Here is a 19,285-nt window from a genome sequence, read left to right on the forward strand (position 1 = left end):
CAAGGGACAGAGACCTTGACCCCAGCTGCCCACTCCCTCCCCACTGCCCTTCTCACCCCGGTCCAGGAGCTGCACAGGCCCCACAGGTGGGGAGGGCTTGCTGTTGGTCTTGGGAGTGGCAGTGATGACACGGAAGAGGTACTGGGCACCCTTGGTCAGCCTGTGCACTGTGTAGGTGGTGTCCCGCACACCGGTCACCAGCACCACCCACTGCATCGTGCCCAGCACTTGCATTTGCACCACATAGGTCACCGAGTTGGGGTCTGCAAGGGGAGAGGGTCAGTGCAGAGCCCCTGGCATGGGGCTACCCCATGCACCCCATCATGGCATTGCCCACCCCCTGCCATCTTCCTGCCCATACCCTGCCCCCTCACCTATGGCAGTGTCCAGCCACTTAGGCTTGTTCCACGTCAGCGTGATGGCTCTGCCGGTGACTGAGGCCACAGTGGGGGGCCCATCTGGGGGTGTTGGCACCACATCTGCATGAGGAGATGGGCCAGAATGTAAGCATGGCCACTCCCCCAGCTCATCAGGGCATCTGCCTCATGTTGTGGGAGATACTGGCTGAAGGGATGGATGAGGCCAGCAATTCTTTCTGGTTTCCTGGTGGTGGCTCAGCCTGCCAGCCCCTGGGAGACTGGCACTGCCAGCAAGCTTCGTGCAGGACCTAGTGGTCCAGGGATGGGTCCTGACCCCACAAGATGAGAACTGCTCTGCTGGCCCCACTTTTAGGTTGGACTAGAGATCTCCTGAAGTCCCCTCCAACCTGAACTGCCCTGTGATCGATCCTATTCCCCTAGGACCTCACAACAGTCCTGGGGCACAGCCTGACACCACATCCCAAGTGGTGTCCGCTGCTGCTTACCGGTGACATAGAGGTGTGCATAGCATGTGGCCTTCCCCACTTTGTTGGCAATGACGCTTTTGTAGACACCAGCATGTTCGTGTCTGACAGCCGTGAATACCAGACGATGGATGTCTTTATCTGGTGGAGAACAGGGGGACACAGGTAAGACCCCACCAACTAAGCAGCATGGGGCTCCCCTTCCTCCCTCTTGGGGTGTAAAGGTCTAGGGAGTGATGGCTCCTCCAAGGGTGTTCCCCCTTCTCCCACCCCGTGTAGAGGGACCCCAGGGAGTGGGGAGGGCAGCAAGGAGTCCTACATTGCATCATCTTGCGGTCATCAGCGCTGTCAATTCGGGAGCCATTGTGGTACCAGGTGATGGAGGGGTAGGGCATCCCGGCAACCTGGCACTCCAGCACGGCCTCCTTCGACTCCACCACATCCAGGTTGTGCAGTGGCTTCAGGAAATCGGGCATGGTGAAGCACTCTGCCTCTGTCTCCACCTGCTCTGGCTCCTCTGGGATGGATGGCATCTTCTCCAGCTTAGAGCTGCAAGAGCCCACGCATGCTCATGATGGGAGCATGGTGCAGTGCCCCCAGCTCAGCCCCAGCCCTAGGCTTTGCATAAGCCTATTGTATACCAAGTCCCAGAGGGGAGCAAGCAGGGGAAAGCAGATTCCAGTTGATCATCCAACTCTTACATCTGGGAGGCTGCAGATGGCCGCGGCTCCTCCACATAGAGCTCGGCAGAGCACTCCACATGGCCATGGGTGTTCCTGGCGGTTGCCTTGTACTGCCCTTCATCTTCACTGCCCACGTGCACGATGACCAATGAGTGCAGCCCTCCATCCTGCTGAATCCGCACGTTCTCCCCCTCCTGCACTGGCAGGCCTGCACAGAGACACACACAGCATCAGTAGTAGCATCCCCTCCAGTCCCAGCCAGGTGCGGCCTTTGGGTGCAGCCCCCAAGGAGATGAGGAGGGGTCACCCTGCAGGGCCCTTGGCAAGCTCTCTGGGCTTGGGGGTTACCAAAGTGAGTCCAGGTAACCGTCGGAGGGGGACTCCCACTGATCATGCAGACAAAACGCGCTGTCCGCCCTTCCACCACGTCCACATCCTCCAACTTGCGGGTGAAGAGCGGCTGCATAGAGGGCTGCACCGTCAGCCGGGCACTGCAGGTCAGCTCATCTGCAAGGAGAGCAGGCACTGGTGAGCCCCCACAGCTCATGCCTGTGCAGGGCAGGAGGCAGCCTGTGAATCCCTCCGGCTGCAACCCAGCAACCCCTGTAGCTGTGGGTGAGCATACCCCATCCATGGCGGGGCCTGAACCCAGGTGTGTGCAGTTCCAGGCTCTATCCCTGTGCAGGGTGGGGGAGTACAAATGTGTGCAAGGTCCCCATGCCCAGGGGTGGGGCTCTGATGGCAGCAGGCACCTCTTTCCTCTCTCCACAGCAGAACAGGTGCCAGCAGCAAGGTGGGGTGGGAGGATGTCCTGTCCTCCCCATAGGGCAGGGGAGCACAGCTGGCCTATCTCCTTGAGGACAGGCAGTGATGCTTAAGCAGGTAGTGCCACCACACGCAGCATCCAAGGAGCAGCATGGGGACAGGTGCAGGCTGAATGCTCCACGTGGGGGGATTTCCAGCACAGACCAGTTTGCAATGGTGGTGTTGTCACCCACCCTGGGCAATGATGGGCAACACTATTCTCAGGCACACCCTCACCTTCCTGAGCCCCAAACTGTTGCTATCCTCAAAGCCCCACAGGCATACAGCATCTTTCATGGAGGAGTGCACAGGCACCAGCCACAGGGTGCAGGGAATGCCGCTTCTTCCTGCAACCCCCCAACCCTGCTGCCTAGGTGAGCTGGAGAGTGGGCTCTGTGTGGGCAGCATACACAGGCACAGGCGTGTCAGAGCCATGGGACAGAGGCCCATGCTACTCTTGCTGAGCTGCAACCAGTGAGGATTTGGTGGGAGAGGTTGGGAAGCCCTGACTCCCTGCCCATTTCTCCACCACCTCCCAAGCCAGCAGACATGTCAGTACTGGAGCTGGGTGCCCAGAAGCTCTGGAGCCAGGGGACAGGGACAGCTGGACCCCAAGCCTGCCTCCACCTGGTGCAACCATGGTGCAAATGCATCTTCCCATGTTTCAGGGAGCCGCATGCATGCTGGCAGAGGAGCTGAGTGGAGTGAGGTGGGACAGGGCTGCAGGGCTCAGGGTGCTAGAACCCAAGAACTGATGCACACCAGGTTTCCCTGAGAAATCTGCCTAGTGCCTGGGGCACCAACCACTGCCTAGCCCCCTGTCCCCCACCTCCACCACTCACAGCTACATCCGTGGGGAGAAGAGCCTTGAGCCCAGGGCAGGGAGGTCTATCCACCCCCTTGGGGCCAAGCCCTGAGTGAGCACCCCCCTGGGGGACCTGCATGCCCACCACTTACCTTTGGCAGTGCTGAGCTTGCAGGTGTAGATTCCACTGTCGTCTTCATGCACAGAGGTGAGCAGCAGCTTGCACTTGCGCCCATCAAAATGCATCTTGCATTTGAGCAGGGCAGGCTGGAGCAGCCGGCCCCGGGACAGCCAGTCCACGTCCATGTCTGGCGGGCCGGCCACCATGCACTCAAAGACCGCCATCTCCCCCGCCCCGACCACCAAGTCCTGCAGGGGAACCACGATGGCCAAGGACTGGCACTCGGGGCGAGCTGCCCGGGGAGGGGGGAGAGAGAGAAAGAAAGAGAGAGACGCATCTCAGCAACTGAAAAGCAACCATGAGAGGTAGCAGGGATGGAGTGGGAGTACGTGCAGGGCAGTGGTTCATGCAGGGAGGGGGCCTGGTGCAGCGGGCAGGGAGTGCAGCAGGGAAGGGTGGGAGGGGAGGCGAGATGTGGAAAGCAGAGCTGAGCCAGGGAGGGGGCTGGGGGTGAGGGGAGGTGTCCGTGCCAGGAACACACCACACAGCGCTTTACCAAACAGATTTTATTAGAGCTACAAAAAAAAAGGGTCACGGCCACGCAGCCCGCCCCCCCGTCAAGCCCCCTCCCTGGGGAGAAGAGATCCACAGCCAGGGGATGCTTCTGACGGACCTGAGCCCTGGGGCTACAAGGTACATCTCTTGGTGGCCAAGCTGGCACCTGAGTGGCCACCGTGAAGCCAAAGGGGCCAATGCTCTCCCTCCCCGCTGCAGCTCAGGCAGGGTGTTCCCCTGTGGGGTCCCTGGGGTCTCCTGTCTCCCATGCTCCAAGGTGACTGTCACAGAGCTGCCACCGCACTGCAGCCCCTTCCCTACAGCCCTGGCCGGCACAGCGGCAACTGTGGGCTTAGCTCCCCACTCCCTTTCCGTGGGCAGCAAGAGAGAGGCAGCAGAACACGCAGACAGGGACAAACGGATGGAGCAAGAGACAAGACAGCATCATATGGGCACCCTGGCCCGGCTGAGGGGGCGCCTGCTGCTCCCCTGCTGCTTCCCCCGCCCCGCCTCAGTTACGCCTGCCCCGGCCATCTGGCGAGCCCCTGCCCACAGTCGAGGGCCCGCGCGTCCCCGCGGTGCGTCCAGGACGAGGCGGCGGATGGAGAAGGAGGTAATAACACAAGGTGAGGTCCACTGCCTAAGAGGTGTCCAACTAAGAGCCCCGCAGCTGCGGCTCTGAGAGATGCACCCCCTTATCGTACTCCCCCTGCGTACAGACAAAAACCGCAGTCAGCAAGCAGAAGGGTTAGTGCAGCAGCGACGGGACCGGCACGGACACACATGCCAGCGCCGGCACGAGGGGTGCAAGTGGGCAACAAGGCACGGAGCCATCTGCTGAGCTCCCCAAGAGGGGCTGGGGTTGGTCCATCACCCCTGCAGCCCAGCTCCTGCCAGTCGTGGGACACTGGGACGGCTTCCGCTCCCACCCCCGTGCCGCCGCGCATTGCTGTAGGCTGGGAGCATAATCCCGGCAGAGTACAAGCAGTGCAGCCAAGGCCGGGGTGGGATCGGCACAGCCCAGGGGGGCTCAGGCAGCCATCAGCAGGGAGGGCTGGGGGGAGCAGGGCACACACAGCAAAGGGCAAGAGGAGGGAGGCAGCATCACTCATCCCCACAGGCTCCTTCCCTGGCCTTGGGGATACCAGGCAGAGCCTGGCTATCAGTCCCAACTCCCCCACCCCCACCCCCTCAACACTGCACACATACTTTGGGGTCCTCAGAGGACCACAGCAGGGCTGGGGAGCGATAGCAAGGAAAGTGGACTGGACAGTCAAGTCCCATGCATATGGGACATTGCTGGAAATGGGCAGGGAGGGACCCTTGCAAGTTGCCCTGTGCCTGGCACACAGCTTGCAGGCAGCCTGGGGCAAGGAGGGAGCAAGCTGCAGGACATGAGGACATGTTTCCTACAGAGCCCCCAAGGCCAAAAGCCCTCTCTGGGCAGCCAGGGGCAGCACTTGGCCCCATAAGTGGGTATGTGGGGGGACATGGCATAAAGCTGGGCTGTGAGAAGCAGTGGGGTCTGGATCAGATCGGTGGGGCTCTGGAACAGCAGGCAACAGGTGGGACCCAGGGCTGCACATCTGGATAAGACAGCAAGGCAGCCTGCCTTCTGCTGCAGGGCCAGCCTCTGTGGACAGCCCAAGGCACGCAGCTCCACTTTCCTGTTCCCCGCCTGTGCCACCACAGGGTGGGCTGGCTTGTCCCCTTCTTAGGTCACACCACCAAGGGGGGGCGGGGCTGCAGTGGCCCCTTCCCCACAGCTCATGCAGGGCACTAGAGCCAGCTGGCGCCTCAGGTTCTTGGGTGACGTACTTAGGGAGTTTTACCTCTGACCTCCAGCTTGGCCTCGCACTGCTTGGTGCCATACTCGTTGACAGCCTTGCAGGTGTAGAAGCCGGTGTCAGTGTGCTCTGCCGCCAGGATGTGCAGCGTGAAGAGCCCCCGCACTCCCTCTGCCTCCTCCACATGGTGCCGGCGGCCATACTTCACTGGCTGCCTGTTTCTCAGCCTGCTCCAGACAGAGGCAGAGCAGCATGGTCATACCTGGCCCTGCACACCCAGCCTGGCTATCCCCAAAAAAACCCCTCTCCAACACTCCTTGCTCAGGATGAGAGCTCCATGCTAACCATCCCCAAATGGAGAGGTCACTGTGCCTGTTCCCTCCTTTTCTGTCCAGCTGTGACCCCAGAGAGAAGCAGGACTCACCAGTAAATGATGGGCTTGGGCTCCCCACGGACACGAACACTCATGCTAACATCCTGCCCCTCCAGCACCGACTGGTCCGACAAGGATACCTGGGGAAAGAGGGGTCAGAGAGCAGCAAGCGCCATCTGCACACAGGGCCATGCACCCCCACCACTGCACCCAGGGCTGTGTGTCCCCTATCACAACAGGAATACCAGGGAACCTGGTGCGGTGGAGCCTGCCCAGGTGCTGGGAGCACGCCACATCAGATCAAGGGGTAGGAACACCTGACCCAGCACTTCCTGGCACCGAGGACCATAGCGCTGCAGTCACAGGGCACTGCACCCCCTCTACCAGGTCCTGGGGGAGTTGTTGTCTCACCTCAAAGGTGGGTGCAGCCTTGAAGGTGGTCTCTGGGGAGCCGTGGGCAGCCCCATGCTCGGCTCTTGGCTGCAGCTTCATGGCCGGTCGGTGCTGGGGGGTGCCAGACTCGGGAAACTCTTCCAGGGGGCTCAGGTACTCCTCGTCCGATGTGATGGGGCTGGCCTGGCCGATGGTGGCGGGCAAGTTCCCATGCCGCTCCACAGCGGGTGCTAGCACAGAAGCGGTTGGATAAGGAGCTGGCAGCAACCGGAGCCGGGCAGGCGGGTCAGGGCACGCCTTCCCACTATCCTGCACTACAGGGGTGGACACTGACCCTGCGGCACATCCCGGCTCGGCAATGGCCGGCAGCGAAGGGGTGCGTGGCCGCGCCGGGGGAGGGGGTGAGCAGCACGCCGCGGGATGATAAGGGGACGCGATATTCCGCAAGGCGACAGCAGGGCTCAAGTGGCTCTTACGCAGCGGCCCGCGCTCCCATCCTTAAGCCGCCCGGATTCCCGGGATGGCTGTCCCTGCCCGGGCCGGCACGGCTGAAGGTGACATTGGCAGCTGCGCTCCCCCCGCAGCCCGCCCGCCCGCCGGTCCGCTCCATCGGGGGCCGGACTGGGGGACTCGCGGGGTGCGGGATACAGGGGCCGGCGTGGGGCGGGATGGGGAACGGCGAGCGGCACGGGGTGCTGCCGGAGCCCAGTCGCCACCACGGGGGTTCCAGCCCCCTCAGCCCGGCCGCCGGAGCGCTCTCAAGCTCCCTGCCCTGCGCCGGGGAGGCGGGCGGCCTGCCCGGTACAGGACGAGGGCTGTGTCCCCGCGCCTCCGTCATGCCCGCGGGCAGCCTCCAGCGGAGAGCTGGGAGCCTGAGCCCGGCTTCCCCCTGTCCGCACCCCCCCGAAGCACCCCGCACTCACCGGGGCCACGGCAGCCCCGCGAGCCGACCCACGCCACAGCGCCGAACCGCCGCCGGTGCCGCTGCCGGTGCCGGCCGCCTCCAGCTCGCAGCGCCGCCGGCCCGCTGAGCCCTCCCCGCCCCAGCGCCGGCCGGCCCCCGGGGCTGGGCCAGCAGCGCGGGGGAGGGCCCGCGGCGGGCCGGGGTCTGCCTGGGCCCTTCCCGGCCCCCCGCCGCTGTGCCCGGCCGGCCCTGGGTGTGCAGTCCCGCCTAACCACGGAGCGGGGAGGGTTTGGGTTCATCCAGCCCTCGGGGCAGCTCTGAGCCTCTGCCTGCTGCCCAGAGACACTCTCTTGGCATGGGGGGGGGGGTTTTGGGGCTGCAACGGGCTGGGTATCCCCATGGCCAGCGTGGGGGTCAGGTGGGGCTGTCCCCGGTTAGCAGCTTGGTGGGCAGGCAGGGTATCCCCACAGCTAACAGTTTGTGGGGTGGGGGTCTCCCCGCGGCTAGCAGAGTGGAGGGCAGGGATGCACCCACAATTTGCAGGTTGGGGGTCAGGCTGGGATATCCCCACGGTTCACATGTTGGAGGTAGGAGTACCCACATGGTTGGCAGGCTTAGGCCAGGGGTACCCACATGGTCTGTGGGTTGTAGGGCAGGCTGGAGTACCCCCCATGTCTAGTGGGACACAGGGCAGGTGTGGGGAGGCCGGACGCTGGGCTGCTTGCTGAGCGCCAGGGGATGCTCACAGCCTGACCCTGCTCCCCCCACGGCAGGATCCTTCCATGGCTGCCGGGAGCACGTCAGCTGCTTTGGTTCAGACAGAGCCTTGTAGGGTAAGGAAGCCAGTTTCTTCCCAGTGACAGCAGCGGCAGAGCTGGCAGCCAGCCTGCCGCGGCGCCAGCCCTCGCTCCCTCCCTGTCTGCCTCCCTCCTTCCCTCCCTGCCTTCCTCCATCCGCCGGCCGCGGCACTCACCGGGCCGCACGCTGAGGATGGCACTGCAGCAGGTGGCCCCCACCTCGTTGGCCGCGGTGACAGTGTACAGCCCGGCGTCGGCCACCCGGGCGCTCCGCACCAGCAGCGTGTGGCGCTCGCCCTCCGCCTTGATGGGGCGCGTCGTGCTGCTCCGCAGCGGGACCCCGTCCTTCCTCCAGGACACTGCCGGCAGAGGCGGGGATCACGCGTGGGCAGGAGAGCCCGAGCCTTCCCGGGGCTCTGCGCAGGGTCCCGAGGCGGCCAGGTGCTCCCCTGCCTGGCCTGAGGACCCGTTTGCTGTGGGGAGCATCCCCGGCATCCCACGACCCCCTGACGGAGAGACTGTGGCTGGTCCCTATCTGCTTCTTACATCCTCCTGCCCTCCAGTGGAGGCTGGAAGAGGGAATTTAAGCGGCTTGGCTTCTGCCTGGCTTTGGCGACTGGCCCTGGATGCCCAGCTGCCCCTGCGCACGTCCTGGATACAGCGTGCCCGGAGGCCATCAGCTCTAAGCTTCTGTCCCCGGGAAACCACCTGAGCTGTCCCAACAGCAGCCCAGAGCATCGGAGAATCATAGAATGGTTTGGGTTGGAAGGCACCTTGATGATCATCAATTCCAACAACACCTACCCCGCCAAGGGGCAGGGACGCCATCCACTGGACCAGGTTGCATCTCCCGTCCCTGCCCGCGCAGGGCTCGGTAGCCCTTCTCCCACTTTCCCAACAGCCCAGCCCAGCACTGGGGGACAGCAGGCACCCTGTCCTCTGCACCCTGTCCTGACAGGGGGTGCCCAAGCACTTCACTCCTGTCTGAGGGGAGGAAGGGCAGAAGGAGTGCTCCAAGGGTGGACACATCACCTCCCCTGAGATACCCAGCTCAGCGCTGGGTGTCCCACTCGCACAGCGCAGGTGGGACATGGACATGCGGAGAGTCCCTCTGCCACGTTCGTGCCCCTGACGCCCAGGGTGGCTCACCTTCTGGCTGGGGGTTGGCCGTGACAATGCACTTGAGCAGCACCTCTGCCCCCACAACCACTGCCATGTCCTGGATGGGGATCTCAAAGATGGGGGCTTCCAGGGGGTCTTCACCCGCTGAGACATAGGAGTCATCTGAGGACTCTGCACAGGGAGAGATGGGCCCCACGGCTGTCAGCAGGGTGAAGTGAGCGGGTCCTGTGCCATGCTGGGCTGCATGCAGTGGATCTCCCAACCCACTGCTCATCCCTGCCACCACATGCACCACACCCTTTCTGGGGTATTAGCAAGGTATTCGGGCCATGCAGTGGAGGAAAAGGCCACATTAGGGTCCACCATGGCACAGAGCAGGCAGCAGGGACAAGACAGGGGACCACGGGGCAGGAAGCATACAGTATGTTGTACATCCCTATAGGGTGTAAGGGATGAGGTAACAGTGGGGTGTGGAAGAAGGAGGGTTGTATAGCCAGCTGCATCCCCTGCCCTGGAGGGATGCCCACAATCCCTCATGGGATGCTGGCTGCCGTACCCCAATACATCAGCAACCACCTCCCAGCTCCCTCTCCTCTCATGGCCCCAGCACATGGACAAAAGTCCTGGGGCTGTGCCAGGAGACTCAGACATGTGGGCCTAGCATTTCCCTGGCTAGAGCAGAGCCTAGAAGAAGCTCCCAGCCCAGGTATAATCTGGTCTAACTGCTGCATGCTGGGATGGGCAGGACACCTCTCCCCCAGCCAAGCCACCACAGCATCCCCTGGGGAAGCTTGCGCTTGCCCTGCCTGGACCACCGAGCATGGCCCAGACAGGACAAGTTGCAGTGGATGTCTGTGCCCCAGACCAGGGCTGTGTGCCAGAAGTCAGCACGCTGTATCTTTCCTGCGCCAGGTAAGAGATATGGAGAAGTGTCGTGACCTCAAGGCCCAGCAAACTGGCAGCCAGGCTGGTCTGTCTTGTGGTACTGCTTGGTGCCAACCACCCCCGTCTCAAGAGTCAAGTCCCTCCGCTCCATCCAAGGGCTCCCCATGCCTCCCAGGGGTAGGCTGGAGGTCCCCCAACCCACCCAGGGGCTGGCCAGGCCAGCCCTGTGCCTGTAGGAGGGCAGAAAGCCATGCCCCTACCTAGCTCTGGAGAGGTGGGCCTGGCTCGGCGTCCCTTCCCCTTGCTCCGTGTGCTCCTGCTTTCTTGAGCCATCCGGCCACTCTCTTTCTTCTCCGACACTTTCATCTGCCTTCTCTCCACCTCCCTGCCCACACCATGCTGTCCTGACCAGCTTCGTTCCAGACGGGCCTCCTGCTCCATCCCTGGCTTTGCCCAAGGCAGGAACCGCACTTCTGTGGGTGTTTCCGGCCGCCGGTACAGTCCGTAGGGCACAGCCAGTCGGGCAGCCAGAGCTTCGCTCAGTGCCCCAGGGCCACGGGCAGGGCCTCCATCTGGGTAGGGGCTGCCTTCAGCGGGACCCGCCTGCGAGAGGGCCACCCTTCCATGCGGGGTGGCTTGCGCCAACGGCCACTGCTCCTTCTTCTTCACTTCCCCAGTGCCTTCTTGCTGCAGACCCTTCCTGGCACCCGCATCCTCCACTGAGCTGGGCTGTCCAGCCGCCCCACCCCCCCCCACTGGGGCTCTCTTCCCACGCTGCCCCCCTGGTTCTGGCTCCCCATTGGGTCCCACCAACACTACGCTGGAAAGTGCCAGGTGCTGGATGACGTGTGTGCTCTCTGCTGGTGGGCAGCTCTTGGGTGGCAGTGCCTTGCGTCCGCCGGTGCCCTGAGAGGAAGAGGCACGGGGGGCACGCGGTGCAGGGGGCTCGCTGCTCACTGAGGGTGAGGGTGCCGGGGGCAACCCAGCTTTGCACAGCTCCTGGGAGCGCCGCAGCTGCTGCTTGGAGACTGTCCGCTTGATGCGGGTCAGCTCCTCTGCAAATTTGTGCTCGATGGCATAGACACGGTTGGCGAACTTGCCCCGCTCGTCAAAGGATGCGGCTTTCTGCCGGAAGGCCAAACGCCGGCACGCTGCCGTGCTGCCTGGCTCCCAGCGGCCGCCTTCCCGCAGGTCCTCCCGCGAGCCACCTGGAGTGCTGGCACGGCGCAAGCCAGTGCCAGGCTGGTCGAAGGAGCGTGTCTTGCGCAGGGGCAGGTTGGAGTGTGCGGGAAAGGGACTGTCCTGCTCCAGGCTCCTCTGCCGCTCCTCAAAGTACTGCAGCCTCTCGAAGATCCTGGAGCCAGCGCGCACCAGCTTGGGGGATGCCCGGACGGAGATGCGGCCAGAGGTGTCACTCATGGGTGTCTGTGGTCGGGACTCTTGTGTGCTGCCCTGTGAGTACCCAGAAGACTTGGGCTTCTTGATCTTTTCCTCGTACTCCTCAGGAACGATGTCCTGGTACTCTACCGGCACTGAGGACTTCTTGCGAGGGGTCACGGGTGTGAAGGAGGGGACGCCAGGGCCACGGGCAGCAGGTTGGGACACGATGCCAGTGGGCGGCTGCAGGCATGTGCCAGCACGAGGAGATGGTGAGCGGACGATGGGAGGCTTGGCAGTCAGTGGCAGGGCAGCGGGGGATCTCGGGGGCTCTGCACCAGGCTTTGGAGAGACAGGGCCTCTGTGGAGGTCATCTCTCCGGTAGCCTCCCTGGGGGATGCTGCTGCAAGGGCAGAGACAGAGGAGCATGGCTTAGAGACCACCCTGGTACCTGCCTGGCTACATCCCAGCTTCCAGCCTGCACCACAGTGCCCAATGGGGCATGGCAAGGGGGTCAAACAGTCAGGGCAGCCTTGGGACTGGGGAGACTCAAGGGGTCCCAGCAAGGGCATCCGGTCACCCCAAGACCACTGGGAGCTGGATGGGTTAGGTGAGAGTCCTGGGCTGCTGGGACCCCTTGCCCAGGGGTACTCATGTGGAGCAGCAGGGTGATGCTGGGATATCCAGTGAGTTGCCTCCCCAGGACCACCATGCAGACAGGACCAGGGGCTCAAGGGGTGCCCCAGTTTGCTGGGGTGTCCTGGTGTGCTGAGGCGGTGCAGCCCCAAGGCTGCAAGCCCTGCCCGTGCACATGCTGCTGTGGGCATATCTTCCTATCCCACTGCCCCCAGAGGGGCTCAGCAAACACAGAGCGGAAATCATAAGGTGGAGATGAGGTTCTGGTGGAACAAGCAGCCTTAAACAAAAAAAAAGAGCGAGATGGAGGTCAAAGGAGCAGGCCTGCAGGTATGGGAACCAAAGGTGGCAGGGAGGGACGGGGGCTCTGAGCACATCAGCAGGACATGGGGAGGCAGCACGTCCCTGGACCCTGCTGCCACCCCTGTACAGTGGGGACTGTGAGTGGCAAACACTTGCCAGTGTGTGCCCCAGGCTGCTGTGCACCTCCAGTTCCCCACACTGTGGGCTGCACAGAGCACCATGGCGGGGTGGAATGGGAGAATACTCCTGGCATAACCTTGTGGGTGGAGTCCTGCAGCTCAAGCAGTGGCACAGGGGATACCCCCAGCCTCAACCTGGCCACAGCAGAAAGGGACCCCCACTCTACATCACCCCCAGCCTGCGCTGCTCCCACCTTCTCACCGAGAACAGGCTGCCCACTGCTCAGAGTCCCCACTCCTCCTCTGGGATGGTGAAGGCAAAGAAAGCCCAGGTGGAGGGAAGGAGATGGCTGCAAGGGTTGGAAGGAGATGGCCCCAGCACGATGTCCCCTCCGTGTGCTTCCCCTGGCTACTTACACATGGAGAGAGAGCGCCCGTCCTCGGTACAGGCTGAAGGCGCTGCCGTACGGGTCGCTGGCCACCGAAAGGCTATCCTCTGACCCCCAGCTCGTGCCCACCAGATTAGCCCGTGATGCCCGCACCAGCGGCTCCACGCCCAGGTGCCGGACCTCGGCGCCACGTGGGGCCGGCGTGTTTGCTTGCCTTGGGGTTCCCTGTGGCTGCAGCCAGGCAGTGGGACGGAGGTAGGGTCCCCGTGCAGAGAGGCTGGCATCCGTCTCCTTCTCCACCACGGTCTGCTGGCTGCCTGACCAGCTGGAGCGCTCCTCTGCCTGTGACAGGGCCAGCACCGAGGTTGGCGTTGTGTTCATGGAGGTGTCCACGAGAGTGTCAGACCCACCTGAGAGAAGAGGGATGAGCCAAGACTGGGTGCCTGTGGGAACAAGCTCAGCACCCTGCTCAGAGAGGGCTGACCCACCACGGGGTGTCCCAGCATGTCCTGAGCAGCACCCTGCTGCCTCAAGCCCTCTCCCCTTTGTGTGGGTGGATCACAGCTCCCTCTCCATGGACAACCCCAAAGCCTGGCCAGCAGAGGCCTTGTGGGGAGTCATGGCCAGCAGCCAGTGTCAGGGCTCAGTGCCAGCCAGGTGTCCCTGCTCACCCGTGGGGGTGCTGAAGGCCGTCTCATCCTGGAGATCACTGCGTTGTGTCACCTGGGGGTCGCTGGATTCATCCTCACCTGTCTCCGAGTCTGGGGTGGGAGGGGAGAGTAGGGAGTGAGCGTACAGAGAGACAGCAGACCACACTGGTACTGCTTATTGCAGACCCATTGGCTCCAGGAGCAGGAGAGCAGTGCCCAGGCAGCTCCAAGGCAGGAGGCATAACTGTGACCTGCAGGACAAGCTTCCAGTAGGGAAAGGCAGGACTGGGAGTGGGAAAGTCCAGCAGGGCAAGGGCAGGCAGAAGAGGGCAGGCAAAGCAGGCAGGAACAGTGTTAGATGATGGGAGAAAGGGAGGCAGTGCCAGCAGTGGGAACGCAGCTAGCGGAAGTAGCACAGGGACAAGAAAGCAGGGCAAGGGGACAGTGGAAGTGATGGGGCAGGGTGGCAGGCTGGGGCACAGGACCCACTATGGGGACAGACATGGCATCGGGAAGGGATCTTCCTACCGTAGCTTTGTTTCCTGCAGGAGCGGAAAACTTCGCTTCCATAGGGGCAGCAAGAGAGAGAGAGACATCAACACCCGGTTATCGGCCCGGCCTGCGGAGACGCGGGGGGCAGCAGGGGGGGCCCTTGTCCCCAGCATTTCCCCACCATGTCCCCACTCTGCACCACATTCACCGCACATCACTCCAGTGCTGCACACAGACCCTCTCCTTGCACACACCATCCCACCCGCGCAGTGCACAGCACCATCCCCTCCCGGTGCCACAGCCACATCCTGCCCAGCAGGACAGCCACCCCCTGTCCCTGGAGCTGCTGGCCTCACCGCTGCAGTATCCACACATCCTTGCTCCTCAGTGCATCTCAGCCTAGGGCTGGACCCTCCCAGTCTGTGCCCTAGCTGAGAGCTCCTGGGGATGCTGGAGCTCACGGACATGTTTGTCCATATGCACACAGCCTCCCCCTGGCATGTACAAGTGCATCCCCTGCCCCACCAGTGCAAGTTCCGTACAAGTGTGGTTGATAAAGCCAAAATTCTCAGGGCAGGGCATCACTAAGAGCTGCCCCCCACGGGGCAGGATGTGGCAAGGCCATTTCAGTATCACCCTAATGTCCCATTCCAGGAAAGCTAGTGCCGTGCTACCAGGGAAGGACTGACTTTCCTCCTTGCCACTGCCTGAGCCCTCACAAGCTGCAGCAACAAACACCTGCACTGAGGAACACGTCCCCAGCTCCATCACTGCTCCTCTCCATTGCACTGTTAAGGCGTGCGGGAGGCCACACTGTTTCCCCCTACTCCAAGCCACCTCTCTGCAGCCCAGCACAGGAGCAGCTGCTCCATGAACTTCTACTGCATCAGCTTCCCAATCCTGGCCACACCAGTATGGCCACCCCTGAGCAAGAAGAGCTGCAGGGCGCCAGGAGCAGACCAGCTGCATGGTGGACATTGTGAGCCCCTGACTGACCAGGACCCTATTCTGTGGTTGCAAGATGCAGTCCAGCCCTGCCCAGCCTCTGCTTGCTGCCCCTTGTAGCATGGTGGTGGACCCCATCCCGGCATGCTTGGGGCGGTGGGGGGGACTCGGGTCCTGGTAACTCAACGCACCATGCGTGAAGCGCCCGAAGCGCCGCGAGTGGCCGGTCTTCTGCAAAGGAAAAGAGAACAGAGCGTTACCCCTGGCACGGCGATACGTACCTGCCACGCACGCACGCTGTGGCACGGCACACACGCACACAGCCCATCCCGGCACACGCAGCACCGCTCACACCCACCCTGCTCACACACGCACCCTGGCACGGCATATGTCGTGCCACTCACGCCCTCCCACGGGCAGGGCACACCTGCCACCGCTCACATGCACCCTTGCTGCGCACCCACGGTGAACCCACAGGCACACGCCCCCGCGCACACGCAGAGATGGATGGGTGTAGGTGGGCACGTGTAGCGCATGCCCGGCCATGCACACTCACACACACCTGTGCGCACGCGCACGCAGACACAGAGTCCCCTTGCTGATGGCACTATGCACCCCAGCCTTGTGTCACAGCCCGTGCCCAACAGTGACAGCCCTGGGCATCCCAGGTGCCCCAGAACTGCTGCCCGCAGCTGGCATAGCCTGCAGCGAAGTCTTTGTCTGGGCTGGTGTCCGAGTGCTCTGCAGCCCCTTCAAAGCCACTCAGCCAGCATGGGAATTTGGCCAGCAAAATGCCTTCCAGGCACTGGCCCAGACTCCACCATGGCCACCGTCCCAGCATGGGAACAGCATCGTCCATCCTCTGGAGAGGCCAGGCCAGCTGAGAGAGAGGCCGCCAGGCAGCACGGGACTGCCCTGCTGGTGCAGGGTTGGAAGCACTGGGGCTGCACTCACCCATGCCGTCTAGGCAGGCAGGTGGGACCTGAGCATGGGGTGGAAGCACCAGGAGCTCCCTGCCAACTTGGCTGCCCTCTGTGCTGCAGTCCAGGGCTGGGCACTTGCGTGCCAGGGGAGGGACCAACTGAGGGCAGCCTGTCTGCCAGACCCAGTGTGCACTGACGCTGTATCCCAGGAAAGCAGAGGGACGGGGTGATCTCCAAGGCAGGCAGGAGTGGGAATGGGGAGTGCAGACAGGGTTGAGCTGCCAGGACTGAGCATCCTTCCCAGCCAGTCTGTGTGACAGGGTCTCCCCAGGACACTGATGGCCCATGCCCTGTTCCCCAGTATGGAGCCCAGGGCTGGGCACCCAACAGTCTTAAAGCCCTTTGCTCCACCAGCCCCTCCTGCCCCACTACCCCTCCAGCTCCCAAGCAGGTCATGGACAGCCAGACCCCAGGGATGGACAGCCAAGCGTGGCCAGCAGTTAGTTGCCCTCGAATGGCAGCAGGCTCATTTCCCAAGCCCCAAAGTTGCTGCCACTGCAGCAGCAGCCCCTGCACATGGGCAGCACTCAGGGGCTCCCACCAGACCCCTGCCTGCATTCAGTGCTGGCCAGAGGACAGCGGCTGCACGAGACATATTTGTATTCAGGCTGAGCCAGGCTTCACCTCCCCTTCTCGGCTGACTGGGCTGGTTCTGGCTGGCAGCCCGTCTTCCAGGCCAGGGAAAGATGAGTGATTAACTGCACCATCGGCGGATAATTCCCCCATTAAAAAATGAAAATGCAATTGAGTGCCATTATCGGGTACTCTTGTGGCTTCCCCAGGGACAGGCGCCATCGGCTCCCCATCAAATATGGTGACTGCACCCAGTGGGCCTGGGCTGGGCTGCATTGCCCAGAGCTGCAGAGGGGCTGAGCACAACCCCCCTTCACCTCACAACAAGTCCCTATGGGATCAGGGCCCCTTGTAGGATCAGGGCATCCTGCAGACTGGACCTGCCTCGAGCACAGCACCCACCTGCAGCCCACAAAGGGGAAAATGCTGGGTGATGCAGGGTCTCCCCTAGGCCAGGAGATGGAAAGGGGGCAGGAGCAGCTCAGGGCTTGGTGTGGGGTCAGGGTCTGTGTGACTGGGACAGACAGAGAGTGGGGGTAATCCTCCTGCATGGGATTTCATTTGCGCCCTGGAAAAAGGGTTGGAGGAGCCCCAGGAGCACGTTCTGTGCCTACCCAGCCTGGAGTAGAGAGAAGAGCTGGCTGGGATCCACATCCAGCTTCAACCCTGCACTACAAGGCAGCTGGGTGAGACCTGGAGTTGTTTCCTTCCCCTGTGCCAGGCATGGATCCACCTGCCCAGGCTGGGGTCCTGCCCTGGCCCAGGCATGGAGCATCCCTCACCATGGCCATGGGACCAAGGGATCCCAGGAGAGTGAAGGATCTCCTGGGACCATGGAGCTTGCCACCACCTGGCACGTGGAGCCCAGCACCACATGGCACAGGTGCCTATTGTGTGAGAGAGGCTGACAGGGAGCAGAGACGGAATGAGGTGGGGAGGGAGTGAGTAACTTGCCCGGTGCAGAGACACAGCCACTGTGGCTGTTCTGATACCCCTCAGCCAGCGGTGCAGGACCCTGCCCTGCCACACGGGCAAGCCCCTGGACTTGCTGCCCCCAAAGGCAGATGGGGCAGCCAGGCCGTGCATAGCACCCTGCCCCAGAGGGACCCTCAGCACCTGTCTCCCTGGGAACCTGTGTCCCAGCGTGCATCTTGCACCCCTGGGAAGGGGCTGCGCGTGACAGCCCCTTCCCAGTCCCTTCTGGGCCACCAGGCAGTGACAGCGGGGAGGCTATGCGCCCGCATTGGGCTTGTGTGCCCTGGGGAATCGGGGGCGGGGGGCTTCCTGGAAGTATATTCCCCATCCTCCACCCCCCGCTGAGGCCAAGTGACGTCCTTGTTCCTTGCTCGGCAGCGGAGCGTGCAGCGGGCCCGCGAAGGAGCCTTGCCTGTGCCAGGCATGCTCCTGACGCGGAGGGGATGACGCATGCAAAGCCTCGTCTCCAGCTCCGTGACCACCGGCAGTGGGGCTGGGGGGAGCCATGGAGCAGCCTCCATTTGCTGCCCCGACTCCAGAGGGCAGAGAGGGGCGTGGGGGGAGCCCCCGGCGGGGGTCGCAGCCCGGGTGCTGGCAAGGAGGTGCTGAGCCTCTGCCCTCTGCCCCTCCTGCCCGGGCTGGTGAGGCCGGGCAAGCAGCTGGCAGCTCTGCAAGCGGGGCTGAAGCCGGTGATGTGCAAAGCCCTGGGGAGCCCCAGGGGGCAACGGAAGGGCTGGAGGGACACTCCCATCCCCATCCTTATTCCCATTCCCATCCCCATCCCCGTCTCCATCAGCATCCATTCCCATCCCCATGCGCTCTCGGCACTGCCCCCTTCTCCCGCCGGCACGGCAGCCTGGAGCCCTTACCTGGAAACGCTTCTTCACCCAGATCTTCTTCATGCTTCTGCAGAGCCCTGCTGGCCCGGTGACACGGACTCAGGCCCGGCAGGACGGCAGCCCGCTCCCGGCGGGGTCCCCGCTGTCAGCACGTCGCGGCAGCAAGCGATGCTCCGAGCATCCTTCACTACCGGCAGCCGGGAACGGTGGAGGGAGAGGAAGGGGCTCGCCAGGTTGGGCTCTCGGGAGGGCTGGAGCTGTGAGCATGAAGCATCACTGGAGTGCTCCTCCCTTCATCCTTCCCCCGCCTGCCTCCGCCTCCGCCTCCCCGCCAGCCCTGGCACACAGTGACAGCGGTGGGGGACAGGCAGGGGCACAGGTGGTGGGGGGCGAGGGCCGCCGTCGTAGAGAGGAGGAAGGGGGCGTGTCTGAGGCGGGTACACGGCCTCTCCACCCCTGGCATTGTCTACACGGCACCCAGGGGTCCGAGACCCCTGCCAGGCAGTGCAGCTGTACCACTGTTCCCTGTCACCTGTCCATCCTGCCCAGGACAGGGGTTGCGCTTCTCTCTTAGGACACAGCCCCCCACTACAGCCCCCACATGCAGACCAACTGGGATAGCAACAACACACCACAGCAGCGCTCTGTGTGCTGTCCCCAAAGGGTTCCCAAACAGGGCAGCTCTGCTGCCACAGCTGCCACAACCCTGCACCCAGCAGCACATCTGCAGTGTGCCATGGCACAGCCAAGATACAGGCTCACCATCACTCTGCCAGTCTCTGCTCAGTCACCCACATCCTCCAGTCATCGGTAATGCAGAAAGATCCCCTTACCAGGACACGGGTGTGGGTCACAGCACAGCTGTACATGGACAGAAGCTAATATGGGCTCAGTCCTTCACACCAATCCCTCTGGCAAACCACACAGCCTC

General features: G+C 63.2%; 1 protein-coding gene across 1 annotated transcript in view; it reads right to left on the minus strand.

The window, feature by feature from the left end:
* Positions 1-19,285, minus strand: part of SPEG (striated muscle enriched protein kinase) — a 39,101-nt gene that overhangs the window by 12,573 nt on the left and 7,243 nt on the right. Inside the window, exons 2-16 of the mRNA XM_069020864.1 lie at positions 13,569-13,658; positions 12,926-13,307; positions 10,334-11,853; positions 9,216-9,359; positions 8,243-8,425; positions 6,384-6,595; positions 6,024-6,112; positions 5,645-5,826; positions 3,289-3,549; positions 1,876-2,034; positions 1,546-1,735; positions 1,164-1,393; positions 866-985; positions 375-479; positions 57-263 (exon numbers count right to left, since the gene is read on the minus strand). Coding sequence (XP_068876965.1) covers positions 57-263; positions 375-479; positions 866-985; positions 1,164-1,393; positions 1,546-1,735; positions 1,876-2,034; positions 3,289-3,549; positions 5,645-5,826; positions 6,024-6,112; positions 6,384-6,595; positions 8,243-8,425; positions 9,216-9,359; positions 10,334-11,853; positions 12,926-13,307; positions 13,569-13,658 — 4,074 coding nt within the window. The remainder of the gene's footprint in view (positions 1-56; positions 264-374; positions 480-865; positions 986-1,163; positions 1,394-1,545; positions 1,736-1,875; positions 2,035-3,288; positions 3,550-5,644; positions 5,827-6,023; positions 6,113-6,383; positions 6,596-8,242; positions 8,426-9,215; positions 9,360-10,333; positions 11,854-12,925; positions 13,308-13,568; positions 13,659-19,285) is intronic.

Source organism: Aphelocoma coerulescens, chromosome 7, assembly GCF_041296385.1.
Source record: "Aphelocoma coerulescens isolate FSJ_1873_10779 chromosome 7, UR_Acoe_1.0, whole genome shotgun sequence".
Lineage (NCBI taxonomy): Eukaryota > Metazoa > Chordata > Aves > Passeriformes > Corvidae > Aphelocoma > Aphelocoma coerulescens.